This window comes from Gracilinanus agilis, chromosome 2 (genome assembly GCF_016433145.1).
Source record: "Gracilinanus agilis isolate LMUSP501 chromosome 2, AgileGrace, whole genome shotgun sequence".
NCBI lineage: Eukaryota > Metazoa > Chordata > Mammalia > Didelphimorphia > Didelphidae > Gracilinanus > Gracilinanus agilis.
Genome location: NC_058131.1, coordinates 192,012,999 through 192,032,163, shown reverse-complemented (window position 1 = coordinate 192,032,163; position 19,165 = coordinate 192,012,999). Strand labels below are relative to the sequence as shown.

The following is a 19,165-nucleotide window of genomic DNA, read 5'->3' as shown; positions in this document are numbered from 1 at the left end:
ACTATTAATATTTTTAGAAAAAGTCCTATTCCTATACTTTCTAGTGTTTTTGATAGGAATAAGTATTGTATTTTGTCAAAGGCTTTTTCAGCTTCTATTGAGATAATCATGTGATTTTTGTTAGTTTACTTATCAATGTGGTCAATTATGTGGATGGTTTTCGTAATATTGAACCATCCTTGCATTCCTTATATAAATCCTACCTGACTATAATGGATAACCCTCATGTTCACTTGCTGGAGTCTTTTTTTCTAGTATTCTATTTAAGATTTTTGCATCTATGTTAATTAGGGAGATTGATCTGTACTTTTCTTTCTCTGTTTTTGATCATGCTGGCTTTGGAATCAATACCATATTTGTATCATGAAAGGAATTTGGTAGAACTCCTTCTTTGCTTATTTTATCAAATAGTTTGTGTAGTACTGGGATTACTTCTTTAAATGTTGGATAGAATTCATTTGTGAATCCATCTGGACCTGGGGATTTTTTATAGGGAGTTCTTTGATGGCTTGTTCAATTTCTTTTTCTTATTTGGGGTTATTTAAGTATTATATTTCTTCTGTTAATCTAGGCAATTTATATTTTTGTAAATACTCATTCTTATCACCTACAGATTGATATATTTATTATCATATAATTGTGCAAAATAGTTTTTAGTAATTGCCTTAATTTCCTCTTCATTAGAGGTGAGGTTTCCCTTTTGATATTTGACACTCTTAATTTGGTTTTCTTCTTTCCTTTTTTTATTAGATTAACTAGGACTTTGTCTATTTTATTTGTTTTTTCAAAGTAGCAGCTTTTAGTCCTATTTATTAATTCAATAGTTCTTTCACTTTCAAATTTACTAATTTCTCCTTTAATTTTTAAGATTTCTAATTTAGTTTTCATCTGGGAAGTTTTAATTTGTTCTCTTTTTAGTTTTTTTATTTGTATACCCAAATTATTGACCTCTGCCCTCTCTAATTTGTTAATATATGCACTCAAGGATATAAATTTCCCTCTGAGTACTGCTTTGGCTGCATCCCATAGATTTTGATAGGATATCTCATCATTTTCATTCTCTTCAATGGAATTATTAATTGTTTCTATGATTTGTTTTTTTTAAGTAACAGATTTTGGAGAATCATATTATTTAGTTTCCAATTAATTTTTCATTTACCTCTCCATGTATCATTACTAATTATTATACTTTCCTTATCTATTTTAATCAGATCTGTTTTTACATTGGCTTTGTTATGTATCATGATTGTTACTCCTGCCTTCTTTTTCTTAATTGATGCCCAACAGATTTGCTCCAGCCTTTTTTCTTTACCCTGGGTGTGTCTACCTACCTCATGTGAGTTTCTTGTAGACAACCTATGGTAGGATTTTAGTTTCTAATCCACTCTGCTTTTTACTGCCATTTTATGGGTGAGTTCATCCCATTCACATTCAGGTTTATAATTACTACCTGTATATTTCCCAACATTTTCATTTCCTCTGCTAGTCCTGCCCTTTCTTCTTTTGCTATTTCCTTCTACACCAGTGTTTTCTTTTAATATGTCCCACAATCCACATCCTTATTTAACTTCCATTTCTGCCCTATCCATTTTTATTCCCTTTTTACTTTTAGGGTCTAGTAAATTCCCTCTCCTCTCTTTCCCTCCATTTTTGTACTCCTTGCCCCACTTCTCACCCTTGGTTTTTCTCTCTCAACTTCCCTGTGGGGTAAAATTGAATTTGATATCCCAATGGATCTTGATGCTTTTCCCTCTCAGAGTTGATTCCACTTAGAGTAAGTTTTGAGTATTACCTATTAATGCTCTCTTACTCTCATTCTTATAATAATATTCTTCCCCTATCTCTCACCTGTGCCTCTTTGTGTGTTATGGATTATCCTATATTTCTTATTCCTTCAAGTTTCTCCTGGTATCATCTTTTATTGCCCTCCTTTTCTTTTTTTGTATATCATCTTAAACCACTTAGTAGCCCTACCTATACCTATGAATAATTCTTCTAAATACCATATTAATGAGTTGTAAATAATATTTTTCCAAAGAGGAACATAAAAAATTATGTTATTTAAGGACTTAAAGGAAAAACATTATAAAAATATTCACCTCTCTTTCTTATTTATCTTTTTAATATTTCTCTTGATATTTGTATTCAGACACCAAATTTTCCCTTTTGTTCTACTCTTTTCTTTATAAATATTTGAAAATATTTTGTTTTGTTGAATGGCCATACTTTCCCTTGGAAGTATAGTCAATTTTGATGGGTAGGTGATCCTTGGTTGTAGACTCAATTCTCTTGCCTTTCTGAATATCATATTCCAAGCTTTTGGGACTTTTAGTGTGGAAGATGCCAGATCCGGTGTAATCCTAATTGGTGCACCTTCATATCTGAATTGTCTTTCTGCCTTCCTGCAATATTTTCTCCTTAGCTTGATAGTTCTTTGATTTGGCAATTATATTCCTGGGGGTTGTCATTTGAGGATTTAATTTAGAGGGTGATCTATTGATTCTTTTCAATGTCTATTTTACCCTCTTGTTTAAGAACATCAGGGTGGTTTTTTTCATAATTTCTTGTAGTATGATGTAAAGATTTCTGTTTTTTTCTAGGTTTTCAGATAGACCAGTGGTTCCCAAACTTTTTTGGCCTACTACTCTCTTTCCAGAAAAAAAAAATATTACATAGCCAACTGGAAATTAATTTTTATAAATGTTAATAGCAATTAATAGGAAAGATAAATGCACTGTGGCCATCACCACTCCTCTTGATTGCTGCAGCACCCACCAGGGGGCAGTAGCACCCACTTCGGGAATCACTGAGATAGACCAATGATAATCAAATTGCCTTTTCTCAATCAGTTTTCCAGGTCTGTCATTTTCTCAGTGAGATATTTCAAGTTTCCTTCTATCGAGTCATTCTTTTGACTTTGCTTTATTAATCCTTGCTGTCTTGTGAAATCATTAGCTTCTACTTGCCAAATTCTGATAATTAAAAACTAGTTTTCAGCTATGATGTTTTGATTTTCCATTTCAATTTATTCTATCCTACTTTTCATGGCTTTCAGCAGGTCATTTCTGATCTTTAATTTGCATATCATTTCATTTTATTTCTGGACTTCTTTTTTTCAGTGGAAGAGTCTGTCTTTTAAACTGCTATTTTCTTTTTGAACTATTTCCCACTTTTCTTGCCAATTTTCTCTTATATTTCTTACTCAGTTCTTAAATTCCAATTTGAGTTCCTGTAGATCTTGTGGCCAATTTCCATTTTCATTTGGAAAGCTTGGATGTGTTTGCTTGTTTGTTATCCTCTGCTGTTTCCTCTGTAGTCTGTTGTTTCTCTAAGTAAAAATTAAGCACAGTCAAATGTTTTTCTTACTTTTTTTTGGTAGTTATAGATTGTAGTTCTTGGGTGTTGGCTGCTATTGCTTTGTTGGTTTTTCCTTCCCTTCTCAGCCTGAAGTCTGAGTGAGGATTTTAGGCTCTCTGTGTATTGAGCTATGGAGAAGTTTTTGCCCTGAGGCTATTTTTTGATTCTCTGTGTTTTCTGCTCTGTGATGCCCCTCTCTGCTCTATTACTATGCCCAAGGTCCTCATTCCTCAGCTTCCAGGGTTCTGAAGTATACCTGCTCTCAGTGGCAAGTCTGTGGTGTTCTCAGCCAGATCCTAAGAACCTAGAGATTGCCCTCTGCTCACTTTGATTCTGGCTTGCTGACTCTGACTTTGGCACTATAGGCAGAGTGGGGGAGGGGTGATCAGCTCATGCTTTGCTTGGAGTTATTTAACCTCTGTATAGGGTGGAAATGACAAAATCCTGCCTCCCTTCAAGGCTGTGCCTTACAGTAGAGCTCCTTTGTTTATCTGATTTTCTTTTTGCCCTTTTGAGACACTATTTCAGTTGGTAGTAAGGAGAGGAAGATCCTCGCTTCTACACTGTGGCCATCTTAACATAGAAGTCAACTCTAGAAGACTTTATGCTGCACAAATTTCAAACTCAGTTCTTTTGACTGAAAACCCCACAATCTTCCCATTACACAAAGCTCTGGCAAGATGGCCATTGTTGAGATACAGTGAAACAAAATAACAGCATAAGTAATAAATTTAGTTGTGGAGAGTCAATACTCCTTTCTACCTGAGAATGTTATATTAGATACTGGTACCCAGCCTTTTTATCCTCTTTTCTTAAATTGCACTAAAAACAACTATTCTGACAAGAAAATAAAGATCATTAATCATTTCTTTAATTTAGTGAACTTTGAAATTGCTCAGTAACATTTCAAATATATTTCTATTTGCTGGCCTTAAACTCCAAGATTAAATAATATTTTAATAGGCATTTGGTCATTTATATTATCAGATACTGTAATCCATTGTATCTCAGAAGTTCAATCTTACTATAAAAACTGTGAGAGTAATTAGAACTGTATGCACTCATTATAATCTGCAAATAGGAATTACCCCCACACTGAGGGCAATGTATTTGGCTGCTGTGTTATGTAGACCTAATGAAGTCATGTTTATTAACTCTGATATTTTCTGATTATGCATTGCAGATTGCTTCTGTGTAAGACTTGTTATAAAAATGTTCCCTTTAGTGGTTTTTAGTATTTTTCTCTTCATAAGTGAAATGATTCTCATGGCTACTTTTGAACTGAAAATTCAAGAAAGTTTATAGAGTAGTTCTTAGCCTTAGACTGGTCACTATTTATTATGACTTTGTTAAAGACATTTTGGGAGTATGACAAGTCTGAAAAGTAAACTCTCTTCCCTCTCCTTAACTACTTCACACCCAATTAGGTTTGGTAGAATTTGTTGCCCAACTTTTTCTTTTTTTAAAAAAATGTTATAAGGTGTTAGGCTCAACTATACTTTATAGACACAGAGTTGTGATATTGTAGAAGAATAATAGAATAGAGTAGAATGATAATATAGTATAGCAGTGGTTTGTATTAGAAAGACCTATAAAATATAATTAATTTCAATTTGTGTGTTACTATTCAGTGCTCAGCATACCTGTTCCCTTCCATTTTATTTTTCTTCAAGAAATAATGTGAGGATATATAAGAATGAAATTTATGTCACATAGATCTTTATTCCCTTTTTTAACCACATTTTTTCCCTACTATTCACATATATTTTTGCTGTTGCCTATCAAAATATACATTTATTTAATTTGTGGGTCAATCAATAAATCAAGTAATAAATCAATAATTTATTAAACATGATATATATCATTCTTGGTACTAGGGGTAATAAAATAAAAATTGGTAAATTATCATCTTTGAGGAAGTCTGAAAGGATTGTAAATCAAATGAAGTATGGAGATAATGATGATGAGGGTTAGAGTAATAATTTATAAATATATTTAGAGATCATAAAAGTTTTTAAATCTATTAACTCATTTGAGTCTCATAATTCTCTTATGAGGAATTTCTGAAAAGTATTTTATATCTATTTTATAGGTAATGAAATTAGAGATCAGAGATATAGAGACTTGTTCATTGTCACAAGGCTGGTGTCAAAATAAACAAATCGACTGTGTCATGCAGAAATTATTTCAAATAAGGCAATTGGCTTTGCAAAGCCACCAGTCCAATTTAAGTTGAATATAGATTTTATCTTATTAAATTTATATGTCCCTTTCCTCCAAATGTCATTATATTGCAGCATCCTAGATCATACCCCATCTTAATAAAGATTTTATGTGTTTAATATTGGTAGAATGGTAATCTAGGTTAGGCTGGGATTATAGAAATGTCATGTAAAGAATGAAAACAAAGAAATATAAAGAAAATCTAAATTCTATTTAAATCTCATGGGAGAAAAGTTTCCATAATGGTTTTTTTTTACAATCTTGTCCAATAATGTTTCTTTTCCCCCAAATATTGAGAACAAAGACCTAATGTAGAAGAATATGTTTGATTATTTAAATTACAGTTTATCTCTTTCTAAGCACCAACTGATTTCCCCAAAAGCTTTAGGTGGAGATTCATAAAAATATATTACATATATACATATACATAAATACACACAAAATATTATATATATATATGCATATATGTATACACACATATATATGATCTTATGAATCCTTAAGATAATTGACATTTGCTATCTAAGTAGGAAATTAAATTAGGTTCAACAAATTAATGTTAATGAAATCAAATTAATATGAACCTAGCTATAGAATATCCCAATAAAGTTTATACTCTAAGAATTCTATTGTAGAGTGCATACCTTGTGAGTGCATTTTTGACTATTGAATAAAAAAAAACAAATAAGATATGATTTTCATGCTTCTGTACTTTGAGATATGTCAGCAAAATTCTCCAACAGGCATGAAGACTTATGAATACCAAAAGAGCTTTTTATCATGAAGTTGAGTATCTGGTATTCACATTTTAGACTTGTTCCAGAAAATTTTAAATGTCTTTTATAGGGATGCACAGAAGTTTTGTTTCTAGATGTCAGCTGAAAACAAAAACAAAAGGAACAGTTTGTGAGCAGCACAAGTCAGTGAAAAACATTAAATATGAAATACAAAATGGAATTCAAAGTGATAGTGACATTATTTAACTTCCATATTGAATTTTAAGTAGAATACTTAGCTATTAAGATCCTGTGCATCCTAGAATTAGGGCAGAGTTCCATAGTGGTGAGGAAGTCTTTCAAAAAAGCTGGTTATGATTTCTCACTGGAGGTCCTTAAGAAAACAGATTCAACTTTGTGTCTATAAATGTGTGTATATGTGTGTTTGGGAGAGGGGAAGTAGGTACGGGGATGTTGGAAAGAGATGGAAGAGAGAATACCATTTCTCTACTATACATAGTCACTTCTTTACTATTAATTCTTTTTATTTTTTTCTTATTTGCCCTCATGATCTCTGTAGAGAACATCATGACTTCATTTTTGAATGCTTTAACCAAGAATCTGAAAAAAAATTGACAGAAATAGTAATGATAGATGAGAAACAAATTCCAACCTGTAAAGATAAGAGCTGGGCTATTGTGCAAGGTTAGTGTATGTGTGCATGCGTGTGTACCATATATCTAGTAACTTTGTATTTCAACTAATTATTAATTTTAGATAGTGCTAAACATTTTTTTCAATTCTGATAAGGGAGAACAAATATTAACAAATAGAACAAAAACTTTCCTCTAAAATCCTTAAATCTCAGTGTTTAGATCTAAGGGCTTTGCCTTTAAGTATCATTATATGTAATATATAAATAAGTTCTATGATAAAGGAAACTATATTATTTGGTTGAAAATAATATTTAATTAAAATTGTGGCATATGTGATCATTTATGAGACTAATATTTTAAGATTTTTGAGATTATTGCACTAAATCCAACCTGAATTTCATTAGAAAATAAGCTATTCCATGAATACTGCTATTTAAATTATTAATTTGTCATTTATAAGACTATATTTACAAAATTAAAATTAATTATATGTTATATATTGTAACAGTGGAAGTTCATTTTCATTAATTTTAAAGTTTATAAAGCACTTTCTCCTTAATAACCATATAAATAATATAATGGGAGTTTTATCATTCCCATTTTATAGATTTAAAAACTGGGGTCAGCTAGGTAGCTTAGTCAGACCTAGAGATGGGAGGTCATGGGTTCAAATCTGTCCTTAGACATCTAGTTATGCGACCCTGGGCAAATCACTTAACCCATTTGCCTAGCCATTAACTATCTTCTGCCTTGGAACTGATTCTTAGTATTGATTCTAAGATAGACAGTAAGAATTTTTTAGAAAATGAGGTAATGAAGTCTTGTTTAATAAGAATGTTTATTCTGCTAATATCCCTTCAAAGCAAACCAACCTCATTTTTTCTCTCAATTCCTCTTTCTTTTAAAAGCTAAGACTATTCCAAAGATTTATTAAGTATAAATAGTACTCTTCAAAAGGATCCTAGAATTATTACATATCTTAATTTTCTATTATAAAATCTTCTAATATCTACATTCCTACATGATAATAAAATCTTGTAGTTGCATAGAATATCAAAGTTTAGAAAATTATTTTCTTACAACAACCCTGACCACAAAGCACTCTAAAATTTTTTCTTTGATTTACAGATGATAAGCCTGAGTTTTATAGAGCTAATATGGCTTTCATGAGGCTACAGGAAAATCAATTATTTGAGATAGGACTAATTCAGGTTTTTTTTTGTTTTGTTTTTTTTTTACTCCAATTCTACCATTCTTTCAACTACATTTCAATGACATAATTGTAATAGATTTGCCAAATAATGACTTGGAAGCAAATGACTTGAAAGCAAAATAAGTTTTGGAATCTTTAAGTAAATATCAATTTATACTCCCCATTTTGTATTTCTCTTCCTGAGGTCAAGAAGGAAACTTGTGTTTATACAGATTTATAACATCCAAGATGAAATCATTCATTAACTGTGTATTAAAAGTGTCAATCAACCATGCTATTTTATTCTTGATAAATGGTAAATTGAGGTAATTCTTATGGGGTCAATCTTATAATTCTTCGCTGAAAACCTTTAGAACCTAAAAAATTAATTCATTGAGAATTTCTTATCCAAAGCAACAAGGGATTTCCTTTGAAAGTATACTGTAATGAATCCCAAGTTCTAATTATGTATTGGTAATGCCACTACAGAAGCTATAATTCATTAGACTTACATATGGTGCAAGGGATAGAAAATATAGCTAAATAAAGGTACTTATTTTTCTTGAAGAATATGTGCTTATTGTGGGAAAAATGATAATCAAAATTGGAAACAAATCTCATTCCAAATTGTAAGTTGAGTGCTTATTTCCATTAAATAAATATTTCATCATATATTTTGTCTGTTTTTCTTTTTCTTTTTCTTCATGGTATCCATTTTGAATTTATATGCCAAAGTTATAAATTTCAATATCTGCAGTAGTTCTACAAATGTATGTACAAATCTCTTCAAAAGGTTAATGAAAAACAATTTGTACTGATGTTCATAATTTGAAAATGAAATGGATATTTCATGAAAAATAAACATATGACATGTTTCTCCCACTTTTTTTTGGTTGGACAAATGGTTTGAAGATGCTACTTATAAAGGTTACTTGTCTATATGAATAAGATTCTCTGAGTAATAAATCTTTCTACTTTGCCTTTGTAGTCAGACTATAGCTGTGATTTTTATTTTAATTTTTCCTTTTTCTTCAAGATCAATTTGCACAGAAAACAGGGATTTCAGAGAGCAATGATGAGCTACTTCAATGACTCTAGTGGAACAGCTGTCATAAAATTTTTGATGAGTTGAATTTGTGATGTGGAATGTCAGTTAATTTTTAATACAAGTTAACTAAACTTCATCCATCTCTTCTTTCCTGTCTTAGATAAATATATCTTTTAAATGATGAATGAGAACCTATTTTAAAACTAAAACCATACTACCTAGTAACTTAGAATTTGTGTAAACCTTTCCATTTTCATGAGAATCAAACTTAAAAGTATTTCTCTCTGTTTGAAAAATAAAAAGGAAATCTGTTTACTTGACAAAACTTTTCAAGAAAGAAAGTTCTCTCCCCAAGTTCAAGAAACTTCTTGAAGGTGGAAATGTTGACACACAGCTGCACAGCTGCAAATAATAAGGAAGTTATGACTAAATTTGGAGAAAATTATTTTCTTTCCCCCAGAAAGCAAATAAGCTTAATATTATATAATAATATACATTTATATAGTATTCACTTAAATTTTAAAATCTCTACCTATGTTATACTATTATTAATATAGTCTCTACAATTAAATAACAAACTGGTTGATATTTTAATGCCACATTTGAGTTGAAAAGCAAAATTGGAAAAAAAAACCTTATTTTTAATATATTTCTAATCTGAAGGTCAGTTATTCAAATACATTAGCACTATGTGCATATTTCAGGCAGGATATATTAGGCCTTAAGAAATAATACTTTAAAAAAGAAATAATAATAGAAATAGAAATTGAAAGAGAAATAAGGAGACTTTTTAAAAATTTTCTCAAACTTAAACGGAGAAAAAAAGCAAAAGGAAAAATCTCTTTCTGTAATACTTGGAGATGGAAAAAGACATAAATTTTATTTTCACAACTATAGTTCCAAAATTCTTGGGAAATGACTTTTGTTTGAGGGTAGCTCTAGATAGACTTGATAGTTCAGATGTTTTGTAATTCAGTTGGTTTGGAGGAGTTTGATGAGAAGACTCCCTCTGACATTTCACTTTCCTCTTGAGTTGCATTTAATTCTCTTATTAAATCTTCAATAGCAAAAGGAGCTTGTTCCAAAATTGTTTCAAAGATACCTCCAACTATATTATACAGCAAAGTAGAATCCTTTGTCTTGGCTGCAATTTTGCAGAATGGAACAATGAACTTAAGGTTTTGATCTGCTGTAAGCTCTTCTGCTCCCACTTTAGTCAGTTCTTCTAAATATATATCAATAAGGTGGGACTTTACTCCACAAGGTGCATGACTATCTGGGTGCAAAATTTCTTTCATTAGCATATCCAGAAGTAGTTCAATCTGACTTTCCTCCCATCCATTTCTTTTTAGCACCTCAAAGGACTGGTTCAGAAGCATGCGCATTAGCATGTAGAATTTATCCAGGCGTAATCGGTCTATTCCATTCCATTCGCGGTTCATAGTTTGCCAAAAAGTTTGTACAAACAGGTACTGGGTTTCCACATTTTGAAAAACATGAATAAGCTGGGAAATTGTATTTCCAAGTTCCTCCTGAAGGGGAGGTTTGTCTTGCATCCACATACAGTAGAATAGCCCTTTCCATATTTTTAGCAATTCTTCATGACTGACAGCACCTGAGGCGGCTTCCATCTTGGCATGGATGTATCTCTGGAGCTTCCTCACTACACCGTCTTGGATAGTTTTCTCGTTGCCGGCTAGTTGTTGCGCTAGCTGTATTTCAGCTGGAAGCTCCAGCCCCGGAGACATGATGGCAAACAGCTAATAGCATTAGTTGCTGTTAGGACCCCGCTCGACTAAGAGAAAGCAAGATATAAAACTTTTGACAACTAATAGTCCTAGAGATTTATTTGAGGCACTGAGAGTTTAACAGCTTCTTTCAGATTCCTAAAATCAATATTGTCCAGAAGTAAAAATTAAATCTAGATCTTTCTTAATCCTAATCTGTCTTTTTTGTCCACTCTGTCTCACTCTGATAAACTAAATAATCTGAAACTAGTAGTCATCTAAAGAAACTTAACTGTGATATCATCAAATCCAGATAACTCCAGGAAAATAATTGAATTTGTTGCATTAATTATAGTTAGCATGTATATGGTGCATTAAGATTTGCAAAATGATATACATATATTATCTCATATGATCCTCACAACAAATCTGCATTAAATACAATTATTACTCTTATTATTGTTTCTAGCTAAGGAAACTGAATCTGAAAGGTTAAGTAGTTTCCTCAGCATTGTATCTAATAAGATTCTACGGGAGGAAATGCATCTAGGTCCTCCTATCATAAAGTCAAGCATTTAATACTTACTATACTGGGCAAGTCACTTCTCCAATATAAGTTTCCATTTCTTCTCTGCAAACTGATATCATGACAATAAATGATATTAAATACCCTTCTGGTTTTATAGTCTGTGATCTTTTAAATATTTTGAAATGTATTTTATATAAATAAATGTTTCCAAATTAAATATAAAAACATTAACAATAATGCTGTAAAATTTTGATTACCAAATTATCTCCTTCCTTTTTACTCCTTTCTCTGATTTCAGAAGGCAAATTATTTAATATTGATTATACATATGAAATCATTCAGAATATATTTCCATAATGCTTATGTTGAAAAAGAAAACACAGATTAAAAATTAAGCAAGAAAATAATAGCAAGGTAAAAAATATGCTTCAATATAGATTTAGAGTTCATCAATTCTCTCTCTGTAGGATAGCCTTTTTCATTACAGATCCTTTGGAATTGTCTTAGATAATTATTTTGAGCAGAGTAGGTGTCTTTCACTGTTGATCATCCTTTCAATATTACTGTTTTGATGTAATATATTCTGGTTCTCACTCTATTATACATCATATAAATCTTTCCAGTTTTTCCCCCTTGAAACTACCACTTCATCATGTCTTATAGCACAATGACATTCCATTACAACTATATACGATAACTTGTTCAACTAAACTGTTTTCTAGTTTTTCCCATCAATTTTGGTCAAAAGTGAGTTCTTCTATAAGATTTTGGATTTTGCCATTATTAAACATTAGATTACTACAGTCATTTGCCATTATGTTATGTACATATTCAGTTCCACTGATTCACCAATGTATTTCTTGGCCAGTATGCGGTTTTAAAACAATTACCATATTGTAATATAGTATGAAATTTGGTACTGATAAGTTACCTTCCTTCATATTTTTAATTGATTTTCTTGAAATTCTGAAACTTTTCATCTTCCAGATGATTTTAATAATTATTTATTCCATTTTATAAAATAATTATTTGTTAATTTTATTGGCATACCACTGAATAAGTAAATTTACTTAGAATTATCATTTTTATTTCATTGGTGCAGCCTATCCGCAAATAATTAATAATTATCCAATTATTTCAATTTATCTATATTTTCATGAAAAATATTTCATAGTGATATTCATTTCATTCCTAGTTTTGACTTGTCAGGTAAACTCTCAAATATTTTATACTGTCTACAATTATTTTACATGGAGTTTTTCTATATTTCATTTCTGTGTCTTGTTGGTATCATATAGAAATTATAATGATTTATGTGAATTTATTTTACATTCTATAATTTTGCTAATATTTTTAATTGTTTCAACTGGTTTTTTACATGATTCTATAGAGTTGTCTTAATATACTTTCCTACCTTCTGCAAAGAGTGATATTTTTGTTTACTCTGCCTATATTTATTCCTTCCATTTCTTTTCCTTGTCTTGTTAAAATAACTAGCTTTCCCAGTTCAATACTGAAGGCTTCATGAATATATCCATTATAAACAATATCTGCTCTTCTTTTTGGATAAACACTACATATCATTTTAAGACAGTTCATTAATTCTTATGCCTTCTAATTTTCTTAATAGAAATGACTGTTGCATGTTCTTATCTCTGAATCTGGGCAGATTGTGTTTTTGTAAATATACATCTATTTCATTAGGATTGTCAATTATATTGCCAAGTAATTGGGCAAAATAAATTCCTACTTGATTTAATTTTATTTTTGTTATTGGTACATTCATCCATTCATTTTTAAATGCTAGCAATTTAGTTTTCTTTCTTTTTAAAAGTTGAATTAGCCATTTTTCTATGTTATTGGTTTTTTCCTCATAAAAACATGTCTTAGTTGTATTTATTAGTTCATTTTTTAAATTTCCAATTTAATCAAACTATCCTTTGATTTTAAGGATTTATAGTTTAGCATTAGATTTTAATTTTTCTAAGTTTTTTGTTGTTTTATTTGTTGTTACTTGCAAAATTCATCATTCTGATCTTTCTTGCTTTTACTGATGCATTTCTTTTGAGCTAAACATTTCTCATAAGTACTATTTGGCTGCATTCCACAAAATCTGGAATGTTATCTCACTGTTGTCATTTCAAAAATAATTCATTGTTTATATGATTTTTCTTTGATCCACCCATTCTTTAGAATTTATAATTTAGTTTCAATTAATCTTTAATCTGTACTTCCACAGTCCTTTATTAAATGTAACTCTATAGCATTATAGTATGAAAAGAGTGCTTATAAGGATGTAACATATGGTTAACTTATGGAAGGTGCCATGTACAGTTAAGAAAATGGGATATTTCTCCCTATTTCCATTCATTTTTTCCCCAGAGGGATCTAATTTTCCTAAAGTTCTGTTAATTTCTTTGTCTTCTTTCTTATGTATATTATGCTTTGATTTATCTGTCTCTGTGAGGGGAAAGTTCTGGTACTCTTAATTTCTTCCTGAAATTAATTTAACTTTCCCCTCAAAGGAGTATACACAATTTTCCTGGGCAGATTATTATTCTTTGCAATTCCAGATCTTTTGCATTCTTCAGTTTTCCAAATCCTCCACTCTTTTAATCTTTTGTGATCTTTCTTGAGGAAATGTTATTTTAGTGCTTGCTCTCTGATTGTTAGAAGTTTTTTTGTTTTTGTTTTTGTTTTTCCCTTTGACCAGAGAGTTTCAAAATTGGCTATAATATTTCTGGAAATTTTCTTTTTGGTATCTCTTTTAGATGATTTCCCCCCATCTCTATTTAATATTCTGGAGCTAGGTTATAGAGACAATTGCCCTTGAAATGTTCCTAAATATCATGTATAGGTTCTTTTTTGTTCATGGCTTCCAGATAGTCAAAATTTAATTTTTTCTCTTCAATTTATTTTCCAGTTCTGCTCTTTTTCCAATCCATTATTTCACATTTCTCTTATATTTTTTTCAGTTTTAGACTTTGTTTTATTGTTCCTTTATGTCTCATACATTAATTATATAGTTATATATCTATATATAATTTCTAAGTACTTAGTTTCTTCACGAGCTCTCTTATATTTTACCTTTGGCCAATTCTGTTTTTTTAAGATATTATTTTCTTTTATACTGTTGTGTTTATTTTAACACAATTTTAATTGTCTTTTCATATTGTTCTTCCTTTACGTTAATTGATTTACCTAATTTTTCCTCTACAACTCTCATTTGATTTTGAAAATAATTTCTAGCTATTCAAGATTTCTTTTGGGGATTTATATACAATCCACTTTTTTCTTTGTGAGTTTGCTTATAGGTATTTTCATTATCTTTTGAGTTTATTTCTTGATTTTCTCTGTCACCATAGTAGAATTTTATTGTCAAGTTCTTTTCTTGTGGTTGTTGTTTACTTATTTATTCATACCTTTTCTTGATATCAGACTTTTTGTTAATATTAGACTCTGTTCTTGGCATGTGTGTGGGTGCACTGTGTCAAGCTTTTTCCACTCCTTTTTAGTTATGAGGAGTTGGGGATTTTTATTATTTCCAGAGATGCATGATCATCCTTGGCTAAAGAGTTCCCAAAGCTGCTGCTGTAATCAAACGACGTAGTCCCACCATTGCCATTTCATCCAAATGAGCTTTGGGTCAGTGTCCACGCCTATGTCACAGATCCCTCTTTCTGGCCTCCTTAGTCATCTTATACTGGAAGAATGTGCTTCTTTGACTTTTCTTTGACTCAAGCATTCCAAAATTTGTTTTGAGGTGTTATTTTTAAGTTGTTTGGATGGGAATGTTGGGTAATTTCAGCTGAATGCTTTCTCTACCATTTTGGCTCCACTCCTAGAAGTCTTATAAGTATTTTTCAGTGTTTACAGAACCTTTTGATTTTCATTCCAACTAAAAGAATATTTTATTAGCATCTATCATGGGTTAAAGGATATGATCAGTCTAATTAAAAATAACATGTAGTCAAAACACATACAAGTAATTGGTTTCTCTTCTATCACTAAAAAAATAATTACAATAGTTGATAAAGTATTGGATGTGGAATTAGGGAAAACTGAGTTCATATCTTTCCTTATATTTACTAAAAACAAAGCATTCAACATGTTAGTTAACCACTAAACCTGAGTTTTTTCATATGTGAAATCAGAATATTTATAATATCTATATAATCATGTGGTTATGAGCTTAAGACAAAATAATATGTGTGTGAATTTCACTACTAAGTTTAAAATAATCTTTCAATAAATATTTGCTTATGTGTGAGCAAGAATAGCTTCACCTACCTTCCTGGCATCCACCAAAGCCTGACATTTCCTGACTACAGCCTAAACAGTTGTTGACAAGTCATCATAAGGTAAGCATATGGTATCATCTTAAACGTCCCCTGCACCCTGACGTTAGTCATCAGCTATCAGCATGCAAGGCCAGAATGGCGGGCGGAACCAGGAAGGTATGTCAGTGGTGAACCAGAAAGCATTGAGCCTGTTCTCTTCTGTGTTTGGTGCTGACTGTATTTCTCTGTGAGCGTGGCTAGGGAGCCTAAATGGAGGTTATAAAATAGCAAGCTAAATGAAGTAGCAAGGGAAGTAACATCTCTCTCTCTCTCTCCCCCTTATTTCCCTTTGATTAAATTAAATCATTTAAACTATAGCCAATCTCATAATTTTCCCTCTTGCATTTAATACTTACTAAATGATAGGCACTGTGTTAAGTGAAATTTAAAACAGTACATAAATATTCATTACTGTTCTTCCCAGGCCATTTTGACTTCTGATCCTATTAAGGTCATTGGTGTCTCTATCATGACGTACTTTAGTGTTTCTTCCATGATGTAGGACAAGGAAAATGATAAAGGATATTTTCAACCACCAATCAATATTAGCTACACAAAAGAAGTAGGCACGCAATTCACTTGCTAGAGGTTCTAGTTTAGATTCAACATTATTTATAAGTTGATCTGCAAAATCTCATTGTTGCTTTGATTCTTTCTTGGACTCAGAAGCTACTAATTAACATAATATCACAATGTTTAAAGCTTCATGGACTTGTAAAAACCAAAACAACCAAAAAACAATCTGCAAGGCTAGTGGAGACAAAAAAAATTAGGTTACCATGACACAAGTATTTGCCAAAGAATTAGGATATAGCTTAAGAGTGTCAGTGAAATACACATGAACTTCAGAAAACTAATTCCTTAAGGTTACATAAGGGCTATCCCATTTATTCATTTGTTTGTTCGTTTGTTTGTTTGTTTGTTTATCTACAATTTGTAGCACAGGCTCTGGCCAAAAAATAGCACTTTATATATCTATTTTGAATGTATTGTGAGAGATTCATATTGCAGAGAGGGATTCTAGCTGCAGAGGGGTTCAGGATTCAGCTTAGAATTCCAGAGGGCCCCCTGAGAACTCTGAGAGAGGGGGCAGTTAAAAGCAGTTGGTGCCCTGGGATTAGGAGTAGGCAGGTCACTCTGCTTGCTGGGTCTTGGGTCCTGGGTTGGTCTTGTGGCTTGAGGCTTGAATCTGAGCAAAGCCATTTTACTTCCTAACTGCCAACCTGCTTTACCTTGGTTTGACATCCATCAACATCACAATTTACCTCTGTTTGGTTATTTATATATAGAGGAAGAATATTTATAGGGATAGAGAACAGATTAGCTATTAAAGTTACCTTTCCCCCTTGGGGGGAGGGGCTGCTTGGACATAATAGTTTGATGGCTTCCCAGACCTTATCAATCCTTATTCCATCTCCCTTCCTTCCCATACCTGCCTTTCATTAAACCTTTCATCAATTCGGAGCAGTGCCTGGTTATATATTTAGTGAAATACTCACAACCTCCTCAAGCTGAGTTACTTCTGCTTTGTAGACCAGAAGTAAAATCTATCCTTTGTGCCTGTGAGCTTCTAAGACATCAAGCTTCTCCAACACATTCCTGTGGGGAAAGTAGTTTAGAGAAAGTTATCATCTTTATGAGGTTAGCCTTTCCTAACTAACTATCTTGGCCCTGTAGTTAACAAGTCTGTCCACCATTATCATACAGTAACTGATTTTCCAACTGCCTAGTGGGAGGGGGGAAGTGAAGGAGCACTTTGACAAGATCCTGCCCCTCCCTTCAGTCAAGCCTGTTTGTGTGTGTGTGTGTGTGTGTGTGTGTGTGTGTGTCCCTCCATAGACCAAAGGATCAGAGAGATTTGATAGTTACAGACCTGTTATCTTACAGCTTCCCAAATACAACATTGAATGAATGTTTAGTTATAAACAAGCAGATTTTTGTCTCCATATGGTCATATAATGCAGAAAGTGATCAATAGAAAATGAGGGGCTTCTTTGTTTTGTTTTGTTTTGTTTTACTAATTACAACATTTATAAGCTGTGTTACATTGGAAAATCACGTAAATTTTTCAGTCTCACTTTCCTCAACTATAAAGTGGATAAAATAGTAGAAAATACCTTAAAAGGACATCACTAAGATGAAATATCATAATATAAGTAAAACACTTTGCAAATTTAAAGTGCCTTAAATCTTAAGAGTAATATAAGGAGGAGGAGGGAGATGAACATGGTGATAATCATTTTGAATCTATACAATTTCTTTCAGATAATATGTCACGCATTTGGAAAAATTTATATGTGTATATATATATATACACACTTAATATTTGTATATTTACATTTTAAAACATTATTAAAGTTTAACTTAAATTATTTAAGTTATATACATATACACATAGGTAAATATATATTTACTGGTTAGTATTCTATATTATCCATATGTCATTACATGTTTTGTTCTAGGAGGATCACTTTCTTTCCTCTGAATAGAATAGAATGTAATATCATAGATTAGGAAGAGGAAAGAAGCCAGTTATATAGGACTGTACAGCATATGAAGGGGAGTATGATGTTAACAGACAGGAAAGATAGGAAGAGGCCAGGTTATGAAGGGCTTTAAAAGCAAAACAAAATTTTACACTTAATCTTAGATTTTACCAGGATGCTGTGAGCTTATTCACTGGGCTTAAGGTATATGTTTTAATATTTTAGATACATCAATTTGACAGCTAAGGGGAAGATGTAATAGAGTGAGGAGAGAATTAAGCAAGGAGATTAACTAGAAGTCAATTGGTTTTTGTGTAAGGTAATAAGAAGTTGCATCAGAGTGGTGATAGTGTTTGAAGAGAGAATGAAGCAAATATGAGAGATTTTAAAAAAGAAAAAAATGTTATAATGGGACAAGTGATGAATACAAAAATGAGAGAGTGAGAAGTGAGGAGTTCATAATTATACCTAGGCCTTTTTCTATATCTATCAAAATAATCACATGGTTTCAGATATATTTATGATTTAATTGTTTTTCTACCATTGAATTTTTGTTTTTCTGTTATAAATCCACATTTATCATCTGATTATTTTTGCTAAATTGTAGACATGTTGGCTAGAAATTTTATTTGCAATTTGAACATTCATATTAATGAATTACATTTATATAGAGTTCTCCTTATTAGTTATTTTTTTATTTAGGTGAAGGATGTATAAATCTCCTGATCAGTCAATAGAATTATAAAATACACCTTTATTCTTGCTTTCTCCATATTGTGATTACAACTCTTGGTTTTTAAGATTAGTCTGATAAATAGCAAAATTTCAAACGAGACTCTCATTTATTTTCTTGATAAATGTATTAAAGATTCATTTCTTATAAGTAACGTG

At 31.3% G+C, this 19,165-nt stretch overlaps 1 protein-coding gene across 1 annotated transcript; it reads right to left on the bottom strand.

Annotated features, from left to right (window-relative positions):
* Positions 1 to 1,495: 1,495 nt before the first annotated feature.
* Positions 1,496 to 10,940, bottom strand: LOC123234912 (ribosomal RNA processing protein 1 homolog A-like; the record flags this gene model as incomplete). Its single annotated transcript, XM_044660919.1, has 2 exons — positions 10,197 to 10,940; positions 1,496 to 1,516 (listed from the first exon to the last, which is right to left on the bottom strand). Coding segments are annotated over exons 1-2 (765 nt in total), but the record flags the coding sequence as incomplete, so codon positions are not given.
* Positions 10,941 to 19,165: the final 8,225 nt, after the last annotated feature.